Source organism: Lethenteron reissneri, chromosome 41, assembly GCF_015708825.2.
Source record: "Lethenteron reissneri isolate LAM-NWPU_2019-01 chromosome 41, ASM1570882v1, whole genome shotgun sequence".
In the NCBI taxonomy this organism is placed as follows: domain Eukaryota; kingdom Metazoa; phylum Chordata; class Hyperoartia; order Petromyzontiformes; family Petromyzontidae; genus Lethenteron; species Lethenteron reissneri.
Window position 1 is genome coordinate 6,047,548 of NC_083819.1, and position 17,544 is coordinate 6,065,091.

Here is a 17,544-nt window from a genome sequence, read left to right on the forward strand (position 1 = left end):
TGTGGATTATTTCACCATACTTCACGCTGGTCAATGCGGGTTTCAAGCCGGGCAACATATACAGGGACTCCTCTACTTACGAACATTCGACCTACGCACTTTCAGAGATACGAACAAACCTGTACGTATGTCCAGTTGCCTGTTCGGACCGAGAGTAGTGGGGGTGGAATCTACGTCTGCAAAACGTGAAGAACCAGTGCCATTTACATCTACAGAACGTGAAGAACCAGTGGCATCTGCAGAACGTGAAGAACCAGTTGCATCTACATCTGTAGAACATGAACCAGTGGCATCTACATCTACAGAACGTGAAGAACCAGTGGCATCTACATCTGTAGAACGTGAAGAACAAGTGGCATCTACATCTACAGAACGTGAATAACCAGTGGCATTTACATCTACAGAACGTGAAGAACCAGTGGCATCTACATCTGCAGAACGTGAAGAACCAGTGGCATCTACATCTGCAGAACGTGAAGAACAAGTGGCATCTACATCTGCAGAACATGAAGAACCAGTGGCATCTACATCTGTAGAACGTGAAGAACCAGTGGCATCTACATCTGCAGAACGTGAAGAACCAGTGGCATCTACATCTGCAGAACGTGAAGAACCAGTGGCATCTACATCTGCAGAACGTGAAGAACCAGTGGCATCTACATCTGCAGGAGATTATAAAACTTTTCAAGCCTTTCTTCGTGTTTCGTACAACATGTTTGGAATTGACAGGAGAAAAGTTGGACTTACGAACACATCTACTTCATACCCTGTCAACCCATACTGGTTTACCCGTATTCCTGTACAGGGAAATTGAGTTTACAGGTCCATATGGCGTACATCCGTTTCAATACGGTCACAAAATAAATATTTGTGTTTCTCCCTTGTGATGGAACTTTATAGGATGCACGTTAATATTTGTAAGGGCGCGGGGTGACCAATAGGGTCTAAATTGGTCTGTAATAAGGTAGCCACGGATCGGGGGTTGACAGGTATTTGTTTTAAAGTGCAAAATAACGTAAATCCGAGTCCCAAAAATTATAACGTCGTGACGTCACCACGCAAATATAACATTGTGACGTCACCACGCGAATTCAACGTCACCCCACCCCCGAAGGTATAGCGTCGTGACGTCACCGGGTGCCTCGACACCCGCGTGACGTCACCGCGATAAAAAAAAAACACAAAACACCGACAACTGTCGAAGTGACGTCAAAAACCGCGAGCCAACCGCGTCGGGCTCCGTGATCGTGACGTCACGATCATCCAAAGGTGGGTGGCCCAACACGAGGGCCGCGTCTGTCCGTCCGTCCGTCTCTTCCCCTTCGCACTCGATGGCACCCGAGCGGCAGTGGACGTCCGAGCAGCTGGCTGGCGACGGCGTGAGCAAGAAGGACGTGATCGTCTTCCTGCAGGAGCACGCCTCCGAGGCGGTGGGTGAAGGCCGATCACGACGAAGGGCGGAGTGGGGTGGGTGGGTGGGTGGATGGTGGTTGATGTTCGGTGACTCGCGGTTCGATCGCCACTCACGATCAAATGACCCAGTGACGATTTATCTTGAACCGGGGTGGCGGTGGGGGGTGGGTGACCCCGTGGCCTCGTGGGGTGGGTGACCCCGTGGCCTAGTGGGGTGGGTGACCCCGTGGCCTCGTGGGGTGGGTGACCCCGTGGCCTCGTGGGGTGGGTGACCCCGTGGCCTCGTGGGGTGGGTGACCCGTGGCCTAGTGGGGTGGGTGACCCCGTGGCCTCGTGGGGTGGGTGACCCCGTGGCCTCGTGGGGTGGGTGACCCCGTGGCCTCGTGGGGTGGGTGACCCCGTGGCCTAGTGGGGTGGGTGACCCCGTGGCCTCGTGGGGTGGGTGACCCCGTGGCCTCGTGGGGTGGGTGACCCCGTGGCCTCGTGGGGTGGGTGACCCCGTGGCCTCGTGGGGTGGGTGACCCCGTGGCCTCGTGGGGTGGGTGACCCCGTGGTCTCGTGGGGTGGGTGACCCCGTGGCCTCGTGGGGTGGGTGACCCCGTGGCCTCGTGGGGTGGGTGACCCCGTGGCCTCGTGGGGTGGGTGACCCCGTGGCCTCGTGGGGTGGGTGACCCCGTGGTCTCGTGGGGTGGGTGACCCCGTGGCCTCGTGGGGTGGGTGACCCCGTGGCCTCGTGGGCTGGGTGACCCCGTGGCCTCGTGGTGTGGGTGACTCCGTGGCCTCGTGGGGTGGGTGACCCCGTGGCCTCGTGGTCTCGTGGCCCCGTGGGCCCTTCCGTCGAGGTCGACTTGGCCTCGGATGAGTCACCTGGCGCGGTGTGTTAAGCGTCGCTACTCGGGGGAGACAAAGGCGGTCGTGAAAGGGAAGGGGCATGATGCGGTACAGCAGGATGCGGAGCTGATTGGACTCCCAGCGGCGTTTAGGGATCGGCCTCTGTGGTTGGAGGCTTTTGAAGGACGCTGCTGCTGGGCGGTTGGGATGCGGGGGGGGGGGAACGACGCTCACAACAACGAGCGGAGCGCCGGGTGGATAAACCGCAGCGAGTTGGTATAGTGGAGGGACACGTCTGACGGTCATCTCAGCCAATTGTAACCCACGTGGCACCTGGGTCAGCCCATGATCTGCCAGTAGCGAGCCTTAGACACGACGAAGCCTCAAGGTGCACCTAGCCTGGTATATAAGTGCCGCGGTGACGTCACCGCCACTCAGTGGCGATCGGGGGCCGTTGTTGAGAGGAGATTGAGCAATGGCCAGCCAGCGTGGGGTTGGTGGTCGTGGCATCACCAGTAACGCGAAATGTTACTGGTAGGAACCTCCTGGTTACACCAGCCCACAGGGGATTATTGTGTCCGTCCGTCGTGCTGGGAGGGGCTGGGTGGGGAGAGAGGGGCTGGGTGGGGAGGGGCTGGGTGGGGAGGGGCTGGGTGGGGAGGGGCTGGTCACCCCGTGGTGCCCTTATAAAACTCAACGTTGAACCTACTCACGCCGGCTTGTGCCCGCCCTCACAGTCGGGCATGTTTGCGGAATACACCACGCCGCCGTTGACCCTGGCCATTGACCGAGCAACCCAACGTTCTACCAGCTCCCTCCGCAGGAATGTGTTAACTACCTCGCCTGGTATACAGGAGGGTCGTGGGTTCGATGTGGAGTAAAAAAAACGGAGGACCCGGAGAAAAATCCACGCGACCACGGGGAGAACGTGAAAACTCCAAATAAACAGCAGCAGGCGTCAGGGGAGGTTATCCTCTTGCCACTGTGTCATGGTGGGCCATGACATCAAGGGTGAATTGGTGGTCATAAGATGAGGCCCAGACTTAGCGAATCCACCCCTTTGGTGGCCCAATCCCACTCTTAAAATAAAATTAGCCTCTTAAAATGAACGTTGATGAACAGACGAATTACGCTGGCCGCGTTTTTTTTGGAGATTGATGCTTCCCCCCTATTATTCGATTGAGGTTTAGAATGCTATTGTGTGAACACCGGCCCATTAGCTAAATGTCTGACACTTGAGTTAGTGGTGCCATGGCCAGGTCTGCCCCTCTGCGTTTGTGTATTTCCTTTAGGGACAGCCTGAGTCTTGAGTATAAATTTTCAGTCCGGGGGATCCGGCTTAACTGACATTTTACGTTTTTGTTTATGTCAGAGTTAAATGACGCACCCAGAGAAACCCCACACAAACGAGAGAGATGGCTATATATTCTTAGGTTTTTTCGGTAAAGTCACGTAGGTAAAAAATTAAAATTAATAAAAGTAAAATAAAAATAAAATAAAAATCACGACGTTTCGGAGGCAACACAAGCCTCCGTCTTCAGGTGGAACCGTCACAGCACGATAGCTGTATCAAGTGAGAGAAATTCCAAGAAAACAGTCCTATAATATACTGGTTGAGGGTGGGAGGAGCCAAGGTAGGCCCTGGAGCCTTTGAGATGTGGCACCTGCACAGAAAGCTTCTCGAACCCACTCACAGGACTGTCACCACCTGCCCACCTCACAGGGTTTTGGGGGTTGGGGGGTTGTTTGCAAACCTGCGTGAACCACCAACCCTTGCCTCCAGACATCTGGGTTACAGGCCTACACCACCACCACCACGGCTTATTTTGGACTTTGGTGTTTGCTGCAATAATTGACAACTATGGGTTTTTTTTTTGCTTCAACAACAAGACATTTTGGTTTATGAATTGCATCACACCACAAATTTCGACCGTGCCACTTGGAGCATAGGGGGCATTGTGGCTTCTACACTGTCTATACACTCATGTTGACTCGTGCTGTAAGCAGATACGACAACAATAATCCACTTTATAGCCTGCAACAGACTATTGGAGCAAGTGCTGTTAGCGAGCACCTATGAAGGCCGGCACAGCACACGAGGGGGTGGGTGGCCAACACCACGCCCGGCCGCCTTTGTCTCCCGAGCGGCGCTGTTTACACACCGCACCAGTTACTCATTAGAGGTTGAGTCGACCTAGGGGAGGCCCAGTACCGGTTCAGATTGTTGGCCGTGAGTGGGAATCGATATGGGATCGCCTGGTTCGCAGTGCAGCGTAGCGCTAACATCTACGCTGCCGCTGTCAGCAGAGGGCAGTGCAGCACAGCACATATTGGCATCGTTGCTGTGTTTCATCTCAATCAAGCCGCACTCTGACATCCGTGGTGAAGTATAGACTAATATATACCCGGCGATCCTGCAGGGTGTGGGGAGGATTGCCAAACCAGTGGATTGCTAAACCAGCGGTACGTGTTAGTTGACTGCAGTACACTGTTTAGTTTCTGGTCCTTACCATTCCCCCCACCGCACCTACGATTTGCACGGTTGGCTACGTACGGTGCGAAAGAAGTTCAACATACATACACTGCCACTTGGGGGGAGCGCTGCTGCAGTTTGTGGACTGTAATGTGCTGTGATTCCGGCCGCCGGGCTTGAGAGTTCAATTCCCAGTCACGGCTCTTCTTCACAAGCTCACACCGGACAGTGCGGTGAGGCATGGTCACACAATGTCCCGTGATCGATATGGCGTAGAGGAGGCTTTCAACGGGCAGTGCATTCATTCTAGATTTGAAGCTTTCGTGACTGCAAGAATTCATATTCTTAGCTTTATTATACTGCGTGGCTTTATTATACCTACGTGGCTTTACCGAAAGAACCAAAGAGTATGGATCCCTGCAATCACGAAAACTTCAAATCTAGATTGGCTTTATTCTAATTGTAGGCAAAATATTGTGATGTAAACTGTTGTCGTGAATGGCAAATGAATTAACTTGTGCTGCGGCGCCCTCTGGTGGAAAAGTGTAGCAAGCCTCTGCAGAAATAGCTCTCGAGGTTTATGCGGAATGACCACCACAACAATAATACTTACAGCTGATATGGCAGCACCTTTCATAAAATACCACAGCGCTTTACATCAATGACAATGGTGGCGAGGTTGATAGTGATAAGTGGGGCAGGGTAGCGGTTAGCGCACTCGCTACGAACCCGGCAGCCCGAGTTCGATTCCCGTTCATGGCCAACACCGGTGACGATTATCTGAACCGATCCTGGGCCTCCCCTAGGTTGACTCGGCCTCAAATGGGTGCCTGGTGCGGTGTGTAAACATTACCACCGGGGAGACAAAGGCGGCCGGGCGCGGTGGTTGGCCACCCACCCCCTCGTGTGCCGTGCCGGCCTTCATAGGTGCTCGCGAACGGCACTTGCCCCAACAGTCTGTTCAGGCTATATGGGGGATCATTGTCTTTTGATAAGTGCAATACGAAAAAAATCAATGACATTGCATTGATATCAATGACATCACGCCATTAGAACTTCATTAGAATATTGGATGTAGATCAATTTGAATAGGAATACAAAAATAAAATGTAACCCTATGCTTGTCCACTGATGGTCTCCGTGCCCCGTGGCTGGTCATGGGGTTTGTTTGACCATACTTCACCATGCTGGTCTGATTCAAGCAACACATTCGTGCATTACGCTGGTGGTGATGTAGGCAAAGGCCAGCTTCATGTACAAGTACACGACTTTGGACACAAGCACAGCTGGCCTTGCTTCCAAGTCGGTGTGCTTACGCCCAGCGTACATCGTCTCGGCGACCAACCACTGCTGTGAGACTCCACCGTTTTGGGCCATCTGTGGGGAAATTCCCAGCATTATAAACGCATTCAGACCTGTAAATCAATCGTTTAGCCATGGCCCTCTTTGCCCAGTCCCGTGGGTTTTGCACGAGGAATCTGCTGCGTTTTTGTTACGATTCCCAACTCTCACTTTGGGCTCTTTGGCTTGCCTGTCTGTCCGCACGCCTGCCTCGTTAGAGTCCCACTGCCCGAGCGTTGTCCCGTCATCATGTCTTGGTGAATGCTCTGCTTCGCAATGCTTGCTTGACGAACAAGCGAAGGAACGCATAGCTTTGCTGGCCCATGAGAATGTGAAATGATTGTAAAGCTCCTAAACGTCCTTTTCCAGTTTGTTTGAGGACCGTTGCCGTAAACCATCTCATTTGTGAATCATTAAATGCAATACATGCAATTTAGACAGTTCAGTTTCAGTTTATTTTTTATTACGCTGTAAGCTAGGAAGCTCTTAAATCGGGTTTCATCAACAAAAAAGACCACAGACATACGCAACAAGTCACAGTAAAAGGATAACAGGAAGTCCCAGAGTGCTTTGCATTCCTGCATATATTCTGTACAATGTCAGTGAGGCCCAGTGGCTGAAATGAGTTGAAATTGTGTCCATTTTTTTTATTTTAGGCAGCTGTCCAAAAATGATGAAACCGAATTGCAAAATAACTGCCGCTTGTTTTGTGCATAGTTTGACTGCGAGTGTTGCGGTTGTGCGTTCTGACTGTTGATGCACAATCTCTGCAGTTCCTTGCAGAGCAGAAGTTGCTGGGGAACCTGAAGAATGTGGCCAAAACGGCAAAGAAAGAGCACTTGGCCCAGGCTTATGCCCTGCTGTTTGACACAAAGGTACGCATACACAAAAACTTGGCACACATGTGAGGAGCGCTGGTACGGTGGTTAGCACACTACGCTATGAACCTGGCTCCTCCGAGTTCAGTTGCTGCACGCAGCTAACATTCACGATGAATATTTTGCTCGGTTCTAGGGTCTCCCCTAGGTTGACTCGGCCTCGATTTTGAGTACTTGGTGCGGCTTGTAGACTTCAGCACGGGGTGGACAAAGGCGGATGGCTAGCCGTGGTGGAGGCCACACCACCCCCTTGTATGCCATGCCAGACTTAATGGGCGCTTGCTAACAGCGCTCGCCTTGACAGTCGGAGGGCGCCACGGTCGCGAGATGTTAACTACCTCGTCTGGTTTACAGGCGGTCGTGGGTTCGATCCCGACCCTGACGCCTGCTGTATATTTGGAGTTTGCATGTTCTCCCCATGGTCGCGTGGATTTTTCTCCGGGTCCTCCGCTTTTTCCCTCCACATTTAGAATCAACATGCCTTTAGAGTTTTTGGTTTGCTATACATTTCTAGATTAGCCACTTCGTTGGGGTATCATTTGTGGCCAGGTCGCTTCTGAAAAATAGCTATATAGCACAGTGGGCCTTACTTGGTAAAATAAACATAGTCGTAGTGTATACAGGGGCCATTGTTTGTCTCCATGCTGCACGCACATGGTTTACGGATTTGCAAACAAAAGAGAGTTTTCAAGTTTGTGTTTTTCTCGCGTCGCCAGAACTCGCCACACACCACGAGGCAGCCATCGATGTTCGGCAAAGTGCCAAACTAACGTCGCCGAAATTTGTCGGGCATAGCCACACCACCTAGAGGAGGTAGCGCCTGCAATGGGGAGCTTTCAATTTGTAATCGCGGCCGGGGCCATGTTGGTGCGGTTGGTAGCAGCGCTAGGGCAGCTTGTGCAGCGGGGAACAGCAGGTTTCCCAGTTTTTTGGAATTAGCAGCGGCATCGTCACCTGCGACCTGCTGTGAAAAAAATGCTGCACTTGCCCGAGAGGACGTGAGACCACGGAGATGGAGCGATGAAATAAAACCATGCGCAGGATCTAAACAGATGGTTACATCGCGAGAATACGAGCGACGACTTGAGTTGTCTTCATCCAGCAGCGGGTTGATCATTGCTGACCCACGACGGTGATACTAACGATGACGGTAAATATCTGCCGTGCCTGCCGTGGTGGTCAGCGTGGCTGTTGAGATTTTGTGTACGCTTCACTCGCCCCCACACCAATGCCTGTGCCCCCCCCCCCCTCACCGCTACCTCCCCCCACACCCTCCGCAGAGTTTCCGAGGGGAGGTTGCGGCGAAGGAGGCGTCCGTCCAGGCCAAGGACGTGAAGGACGCGGGCGCGGCGGAGGAGGTGGTGACGGCGGTGGCGGCGGCAGAGGCACCGGTGGAAGAGGTAGCACTTGTACACACACACTGCCAACGTCGCCAGTCACGACGGAGGGCGACACTCATAAATTAAACGTGCGTTGCAGGCGACGACGGAGTTAGTGTTTCTCATGATGGCCTCTGCACATGCACGATAAGGGCTGGTTATATATATATATGGGGTATAGGGATGTGGGTGGGTTGGCAAATGGATTTGTGGGGGAGAGGATGAGTGGGTAGGTGAATGCATGAATGGGTGGGTTATTGAATAGATAGGTGGGTTTGCGGATGGATGGGTGATTTGATATATGGGTTTGTGAGTGTGTTAGTGGATCGGAGGGTTTGTAGATGGGTGATTTGTGTGATTGGATGGGAGAACGCAATAGGTGGATGTATAGTGAAGTGGATAAATTGGTGGATTGTGGGTGAATGGATTAATTTTTTTATACTGATACATAGCAGAGAAAGGACTTGTTTAACTAGGCGGGAACTCATGAGTCTCATTTGCTGGAATGACCCGGGGTGTGTGATCCCAATAGAGTCATTCAAGGGTAATTCTTTTCAACATGGACCCAATCGCCCAGCACACAATGAATGGCCTTCTCTCGTGAATGACAGAGAGGAATCTTTAATGTCCGCTGTGAGTGAAGCGGACGGCGCGTAGCAGTATTGTTATGATTGATACTCGCCACGGCAGCCTTCGTTATGGCCTTGTCCCACCAGCGTTAGACCAGAGTGTGCCAAAAGGATAACAGTACAGGCTATAAAGAAAGCTGTCTTTGGTGTAGGCCAGTCAATTTCAAAGACAATGCATATACTATTTATCAGAGCATGTTTGTTTGCATGTTTTGCCACAAGTACGTGTAGTTAATGCACACTTGATGCCTTGCAAAAGGTATCTGTTTGATGTTTGAACCTCTTAATCGTTTTGATACTGCCAAAAAGGTCCAATAGAAATGACCAGGGCGGCCGCTGGGTTCAAACCGTGAACTTGTGCGACAAGTGCGGGGGCGAACGGGCTGCCCCGTGTCACCGCCCCAATGGGGGAGAGGCGTGTGTCCGTATGGATCAATAGCATGGGCAGTGCACACTGAGCAATGTTGATTTGCTCTCTCGCACAGTTTAACAGTTTTTTAACCTACCCCCCACTCCCCCCCCCCATTAACTTGCAAACTCTGTCAATATTTTGTTGCAGAGAACTCGCAGGAATCATCGTGATGTGGCAGGATATTTGTGTGTTTTTTTCCCTTTGTGTGCGCTTGAACGATAAAGTGGCGATGTCCCCAGCATCCAACGCTGTCTGAGTTTTGTGCCAGTACTCAAATACAGCCGACACGCTCCGGCTTTTTGTTGAAATGACCTGGGCAAAATAAAGATTGTACATTAATTGGAAAAATAGAAAAAGCCTCATAAGTGGAGGTGCGACGGTTAGTTTAGCCCAGCGACTTGATGAATTGTCGCGCTTCGTGGTCAAGAATCGATTCAGGAATCGGTTATTATCTCATCGTGTGATGAATGTAGCTGCCAATAGTGGCTGTAGGGGTTAGGTCAAGCCGTACTGGATCAATTGTCATTGATTCTCACACGCACGATTCAATGCATGTATTGTGAGTCTTAAGAATCGACTACTCAAGGTTTGCGGAGTAAATAAAGTACTGCTATTATTTGTGTTGGAAATATTGGCGGTGACCTGGCGTAGCGGTATCGTTTCCGTTGCTTGCCCACAGAGGTTCGAGGGTTCGGATCCGGTGGCAGCCCTGATTAATACCACGCTGTCTAATAGCCGTAACGATACCACGCGCCGTCCGCTTTACAGTGGATGTTTAAGATCCCGTGACGTCATACGCAAGAGGAGGCCATCCTGTGCCTGCGTCTCGAGTCAAAATATGGCAAATTCGAAAAGTGCTCCACAAATGACTCGATTTGGATGATACGTAGCAATCATCGCCCGCTACAGGCGGACTTACACCGCAGGGTCGCTCTTGCAAATGAGACTCTCCTGGTCTCATGAGTTCTCACATGGTTAATCAAAATAAACATGATAATTATTCACGACGAGATTAAGACCACATTTTAGCAATCTATTCAATCGTTTCTTTATGATGATGCAACAATTGATGCATCAATACACCATTGCTTTATACGACAAAATGTTTATTCGACCTGGCTTTGCCTTCGACGGTACATCATCGCGTCGACCAATACCTCGCCATACTAACGGTAATAACAAGGAATCGCGGTAAATGTTTTGGAAAACTGGATGATGTAAGCGTGCACGGAATTTACGCTTCCACTTGATTTCTTCGAAAAAAAGAAACATCGCAGGATAGGCTTTGAGAGGTAACCTGGTGGCTCTGATGCTCGATACGAGTGCCTCTCGAGTCATCGCGTGAAGTTGTCGAGCGGCTTCCCGTGCGGCTGTCAAGCAACGGGCATCCTCGTGGTGGGCGCACGAGAGCCAGGTGTTCCACTCGAAGCGTTCCGCAGAGGTCAACGCAAAATTTGGTCATGGGCCTAAACTAGAGGGAGTTCTCTTTGGAGTTTTTGAGCAACTTTTCACCCCTACTCATAGGTTTTTTCGGTAAAGTCACGTAGGTAAAAATAAGTAATAAAATTAATAGAAATAATAGAAATAAAATTATAAATCACGACGTTTCGGAGGCAACATAAGTCTCCGTCGGCCATTGTGAGACATTTCTATCACTTGATATGGCAAATCTAGCTGTGACGATCCCACCTGATGACGGAGACTTGTATTGCCTCCGAAACGTCGTGATTTATCATTTTATTTCTATTATTTCAATTATTTCAACTTTTAATATTTATTTTTACCTACGTGACTTTACCGAAAAAACCTAAGAGTATGAATCCTTGCAGTCACGATAGCTTCAAATCTTCCACCCCTGATCAGGAGTCTTGGAAGAGGTTAGCGCTGCCCACACTTTAACCCACCGCAAGCGAAACCTTGCCCATCGACTGGCGGTACCCATTTATTTTTCTGTTGGGTGAAGAGGCAAGAGGGTAGGATGTAAGACACTTTTGCATCACTCTTCAGCTGTCAAAGCGGGAGATGGGATCAGACTGGCGACCCCTGGATTGCAGGTCCCCAGTGCGTTAACCATTGACACCGCTGTGGAAATTCCCTTTGTTGCTCGGCCATTGTGAGACATTTCTATGTGTGTGCGGCAAACTGGTAACCGGATTTTACCAGTTCATTTTTTTTTTCAGAAATGGCAAAAAATTATGTTTACAAACCAAGTAAATTCACAGCGCCCTATCGTTGAGCTCATGTTTACTTGTCCCGATTTCTTCTGATAGTCTCTGAGGCAGGATTTGTGTTTTTTTCCAGCATTTTCTCTTGTTTTCAATAAATGTATAAATAGTTTTTTTTTATCTGTGTGTGTGCATGTACTTTTTTACGATACTGTTCTGCTCTTTCAACAGTTTCTTTTGTTTACCGTTTACCAATCGTTCATATCCGTCCATTAACTCTCCGCATTATCACCGTTTGACTTTTTTGCCGCTCATCCTCGGTGCAGACTCGGAGCGAGCGTGCATACAATTATCTGGCGACTTCAAGGAAAGCGCGACGCCCGATCGAGGCCGATCGATTCGTTAAACGTTCTGTCGGTAGACTTGTGCGGGGGAAATAATTCTCTTCCCTCCGTCATGAGTGAGGCCTCGAGGTTCGGGCAAAGATTTTGTCCCGCCGACAAGTTTTTCCCTTGAGCCAACTCGCGTCGTCCGTTGTGTCTCGCCAGGGCCCACCCAAGTACACAAAGTCGGTGCTGAAGCGCGGGGACAAGGTGACCGTGCCGCGTAAAGGAGACACGGTGTCCTGCTGGTACACTGGCACGCTGGTGGACGGTACCGTGTTCGACACCAACATCACGACCAGTACGTCGCCGCTACGCCCTCGTCACGTAGGCGTGTGCGTGTGCGTGCGCGCGCGGCTGGCGGAGAGTGCCGCTGATATTCGACTCGTGTTCCCGAAAGTTTTGACGTCGGCCACCTTTCACAATGGCAGAAACTGTTGTGTTGTCGGTGTGTAACGATAAAGCAATTCCTCGATGAAGATCACTTTTCTCAAGATGAACGTGCAAGACGCGTTTGGAAGAATCGATGCTGGGAGGCTGTCACATGCACCATTGTTGAAAACAATAAGATTCTTGATGACAATTTTGACCCCGAGGCCTGATAATTAATTGAATAGAATGATGGATGACCTTCATTTCTAAGCAGGTAACAAGCCCATCGTGGTGCGCGGTGCCACAGTCGTCAGCGCACTGCTGTGTGAACCCCGGCAACACGAGTTCAATTCCCAGCCACGGCTAAGATCAGCGGTGTGCGACACCTGAACTGGTTCCGTGCGCCCTGTTCTCCAACCCGCGCTAAGCAGCGCCGTGAAGTATATTCACACGGCACCCACGACCAACGCGGTGTGGGGAGACCTCCATCCCAGAGTGGATTGACAAAGGGCTATGATTTACTATTCTTATCACGCGAACCCACTGACAAGAAGCAGCTGACGAGCATTGTGATCGTGTGCGACTCGTTGGTTGCATATGCGTGACTGTTAAGGTGACGGGGTGAAGCAATTCCCTTGATTATTTTTGACGGTGCGTGAATTTCTTTCAGGTGCCAAAAAGAAAAAAGCGACCAAGCCGCTGTCGTTTAAAGTTGGGTTGGGCAGAGTCATCCGCGGGGTAAGTTCACCGGTTGCCCAGGGTCACTGCGCAGCTCCTTACGTCACGACGTTATATTCTTGGTTCTTTCGGTAAAGTCACGTAGAAGGAAAATAATAAAACTATTAAGAACCAAGAATATGAATCCCTGCAGTCACGAAAGCTTTAAGTCACGACATTAGCTTCCCCATTGCCGTTGAAACCGAACAAAATGAGTCCCGTTTTTATTTTTTTATTTTCTTGCTGTGGATTTTACAGCTCATGATGATTGCTTGTGTTGCAGTCGAAACGTCGTGAGAAATTTGTATTGTTTAATATTTTTATTATTGTGTTATTTCCCTTCTACGTGACTTTACCGAAAGAACCAAGAATATAAAAATGAGTCGCGTACATATGTATGTATGTATGTTGAACTTCTTTTGCACCCTGCTAATCGGGGTCATGTGTTCCCCATCCCCCCCCCCCGTCACCATTGTCCCTGTGTTTCCATCTCAGTGGGACGAGGCGTTGTTGACCATGAGCAAGGGTGAGAAGGTGCGCTTGGAGATCGAGCCTGAGTGGGCTTATGGCAGGAAGGGCATGCCAGATGCCAAGTATCCTTTTTGGTTCTTGTGTGCGTACGGGAGTGTGTGTGTGTTTGTGTGCGTGCACGCATACGGGGAGCGGTAGTGTCGTGGTTAGCGCGCTGCGCTCCGAACCCGGAGATCCGAGTTCGATTCCCAATCGTGGCCACGACCACCAACACCAGTGATGATTATCTGAACCGGTCCTGGACCTCCCCGAGGTCGACTTAGCCTCAAATGAGTACCTGGTACAATGTGTAAACATTGCCGTTCTGAAGACAAAGGCAGCCGGGTGTGGTGCTTGTCACCCACCCCCTCATGTGCCGTGCTGGCCTTCATAGGTGCTCGCTTAACGGCACTTGCCTCAACAGACCTGTAGAGGCTATACAGGGGATCTTTGTCTTTGCGCTTGTGTGTACTGCAGTGTATGCTGTTGTTTGTGTTTGACGGCATGCGATGTTGCATCTCCGTGAAAAGATTCAACAGCGAAGCCTGCGATGATTAATGTTAGGACACTGCTTCAATTGCATCACGGTGTAAACGTGTAATAAGTGTGGAACGATGCGTGAATTCATCATAATTACCACCATTTTTAAGCTCACGATAGATGCATTGAATTGAAGGTGTAAGATCTGATCTTTTTCAGTTCCTTTTGTTTACGTAATGGGTTCACGTCACCGCGACAGCCAATAACGGTGCTACCATTCACCGGTGAATTGTGACGATCCGTCAAATCAGTAGGAAGACGAAGAGTTACACCCTTGCGTATCGGTCATGTACTGTATGTACGTTGAACTTCTTTCGCACCTTACGTAGCTGACCGTGCTAATCGGAGGTGCCGGTTCAGTGTCAGTTGAACCAGGGGTAGAAAGACACAAATAAGTAATAGCACGCCTTTCATCGGACGTATAACCGCACCGTTCTGGATGAGCAGAACGGTGTCAATCGCAGACGATGCGAGTGCACGCGGCCCCGACGTTGACCTGTGCGGTGACACACGACCCTTCGATGTTCCTACTTCCTTGACTCCCTTCGCAGGATTCCGCCCAATGCGAAGTTGATTTTTGAAGTGGAGCTGGTGGATGTTCAGTGAAAGCCAGAAGAGAGAGCCACCCCACTGTTTCACGGAAGAAAAAAAACACAAACACACCATCTCCGAATCACACTTTTTACAAATGAACACGCGCTTTTACAGGCTGGTCAAATTCTCTCTCACCTGAGCAGTGAATTAAGCTGCATGTAAACAGCATCTTTTACCGTGACTGGGGGTTCAACCCTAGCGGCTGATCCTTTGACTTGGCTTGTTGCTGGACTTCAGTACGAGGATGCCTTGGACTCTGAAGATCCGTAAGCTTTGGAATGCATACAAGAAATATCGCAGCAAGCGCACACGGTGTGTGTGTGTGTTTTGGTCGTCCACAAGTAAAACCGCCGTACTTCAGTCTTGGTGGTCTGCATGTTTGGCGAGTTTATGTTGACTCCGTGGTTTAGTAGAAATGGCGCGGCAAACCTTGCCAAGCCGCCCGACGTTGGGGCTTGTGGGAGTTGTTTCACGGGGAGGTTGAATAATAAATTGCCCATGAAACACACCGCGTTAACGCGTGTTCGTCGGTACAATTTTTTTCCGTCGTTTGGTGACCTTCACTCGACACTTTTGGGGATCGTCGAATGCCACATTGGGCTTAACACGATACATTCAAAGTTGAACTTGAGAGATGATGATTCTCGTTCGTAAGAGTAACCTATGTCTCATTTGCAAGAGTCAGCTGGGTCTCATTTGCAAGAGTGATCTGGGCCTCATTTGCAAGATTCACTTTCGTCTCATTTGCAAGAGTGATCGGGGTCTCATTCGCAACAGTGACCTGTTAGTGCGATGTCTGTTGCACTGGGACCACACCCTGCATCGAGTCTTTGCTCTACCCAGTGACTTGTGTGAGAACCCTCGAGTGAACGTGCAGTCTAAAAGCTTTGTGTCTAAAAGCTTTGTGCAGGTAAATATGCCGGTTTCAACAGCTGCAGTGTTTTGGCAATGTTTTTCATGCACTGTGCAGGTGGATTGCGGATAAAATAATAAGGCAATGGTCTGTTTCGCAATGTAAAAATATCCTTGCGGTCAAATTTTGATTTGAAGCTTTCGTGACTGCAGGGATTCATATTCTTGGTTCTTTCGAAAGAACCGAGAATATATAGCCTTGCGGTCCCATCACCTAATGGGTATTCTGGACCAATATTCGGCCCGTGTGTGCCAGCTATTATCAGCTTAGTCCATTAGCCTATGGCTCTCGGCTGATGAACAAGCATGCGAAGTTACGCTTGCGTAGCGAATCGGATACTTGTACGTCTGTACTATTGTGCAGTCGAGCAGTATTTGGACAAATTTATATCCTTAGTCATCGTTACGGTGCAATGTCTCGCTGGACCCGTGGGCAAGGGCCGCTATTGATTCGGAGCGGGGTCCACGGCGGTCGGTTGTGGGCGTTGCGGAAACGCAAGTAAACTAACAACTTTTTGTTTTTATTTTTTACCAGGTAAGGCCCACTGAGCTGTAAAGCTCTTTTTTTTTAAGAAGCGACCTGGCCACAAATGATAGCTCAACGAAGTGGCTCATCATCATGTGGACATTTATAGCGGCCAAATACTCATAACACGACATGTTGATTCCAATCGTGGAGGGGGGAAACCGGAGGACCCAAGAGAACAATCCACGCGACCACGGGGAGAGACAGACGCACACTCAAAATATACAGCAGGCGTCGGGGTCGGAATCGAACTCACGACCTCCTATATACCAGGCGATGTAGTTCACATCTAGCCACCGTGATAATGATGATGAGAGACACGCAAACTCAAAATATACAGCAGCAGGCGTCAGGGTCGTGATCGAAGCCACGACCTCCTGTATATCTCCGAGCCACTGCGGCCGCGTGCCACAAGGAAGCGCCGTTGGCGTCACTGTGGGCTGATGAAATTCGACCAACACGTTGGCTCATGTGCAGAGCGCTGTTTCGTCTTTCTCCCTGCGTGTGTCCCTCGGCTTCTCAGCCGACGCACGCTTTGCGAGAGCGTCCTCTCTCTCGCGCCGTCGTTTGCATTGCACGCGAGACTTGCAATGTCATCCTGTTGCGTAGAACAACTAAACACGAACCCGCTCCCACTTATCATCAGCCGCCGTCTATCCCCTGCTCGATGAAGGGCCCCCGCAGTTTCGTTACCGCAGTTTCGTTCGCCGTCTATCCACTGCTCGGTTTGGGACCCGCGTAACCCGAGGGGTTGCACCGGATAGGGGCCGTCCAATACCCCCCGATGTGTTTTCCGCGCGTTCGGAACGATGTCCGACGTTTTGCTCCCACGCGCCGGGGGCATTACAAAAAAAAACCCGATCGGCTGCGTTCAAAAATCGATTCGGTCCTTTAGAAAGACGCTTCCGACGCGACGCAAAGCAGACGGCAAACGCGGGGACCCAGAGAATCGCTTCTTGAATCGCATTGCGTCAAACAATGAGCCTCGGCAATTCTTCTCATCGCCGTGGGCTGCGTTGCCGCTCACCGTCAAAGTTAACCGTGAAACTCACGACGCTCAAACCGCGCACTCGCCGTGGCTGCTGTCGGGCCAAGATGCCACATTGACCTGCAGGCAGACGCGCGCGCCCGTTCACGTCATCGGCTACAGACAGACACTTGTGGGGGCAGACACACACCTGTTCTAGATTTGAAGCTTTCGTGACTGCAAGGATTCATATTCTTAGGTTTTTTCGGTAAAGTCACGTAGGTAAAACATTAAAATTAATAAAAGTAAAATAAAATAAAAATCACGACGTTTCGGAGGCAACACAAGCTTCCGTCTTCAGGTGGAACCGTCACAGCCACGACAGCTGTATCAAGTAAATGAGAGATTGCAGGAGCTACCACTCCGTTTAAATAATGGTTGGAGAGGGGGGGGGGGCAAATAAAGCACACTTTTTATTCATATAGTAAGGTGAGTAAAAAGT

At 50.4% G+C, this 17,544-nt stretch overlaps 1 protein-coding gene across 1 annotated transcript; it reads left to right on the forward strand.

Moving 5' to 3' along the window:
- The first annotated feature begins 1,239 nt into the window (after positions 1–1,239).
- FKBP3 (FKBP prolyl isomerase 3) lies at positions 1,240–15,145 on the forward strand. The gene is made up of 7 exons (XM_061568397.1): positions 1,240–1,430; positions 6,832–6,933; positions 8,217–8,336; positions 12,070–12,205; positions 12,947–13,014; positions 13,489–13,586; positions 14,595–15,145. Exons 1-7 carry the CDS (start codon positions 1,332–1,334, stop codon positions 14,647–14,649), a joined length of 678 nt encoding a protein of 225 aa, XP_061424381.1. The 5' UTR covers positions 1,240–1,331; the 3' UTR covers positions 14,650–15,145.
- Positions 15,146–17,544: the final 2,399 nt, after the last annotated feature.

Bases quoted from the DNA above. Each gene is read 5' to 3' on its own strand.
- FKBP3 (XM_061568397.1), top strand. From the start codon at position 1,332: ATGGCACCCGAGCGGCAGTGGACGTCCGAGCAGCTGGCTGGCGACGGC. The intron at 1,431-6,831 runs GTGGGTGAAGGC...CAATCTCTGCAG, and splicing joins AGGAGCACGCCTCCGAGGCG to TTCCTTGCAGAGCAGAAGTT. The intron at 13,587-14,594 runs GTATCCTTTTTG...CTCCCTTCGCAG, and splicing joins AAGGGCATGCCAGATGCCAA to GATTCCGCCCAATGCGAAGT.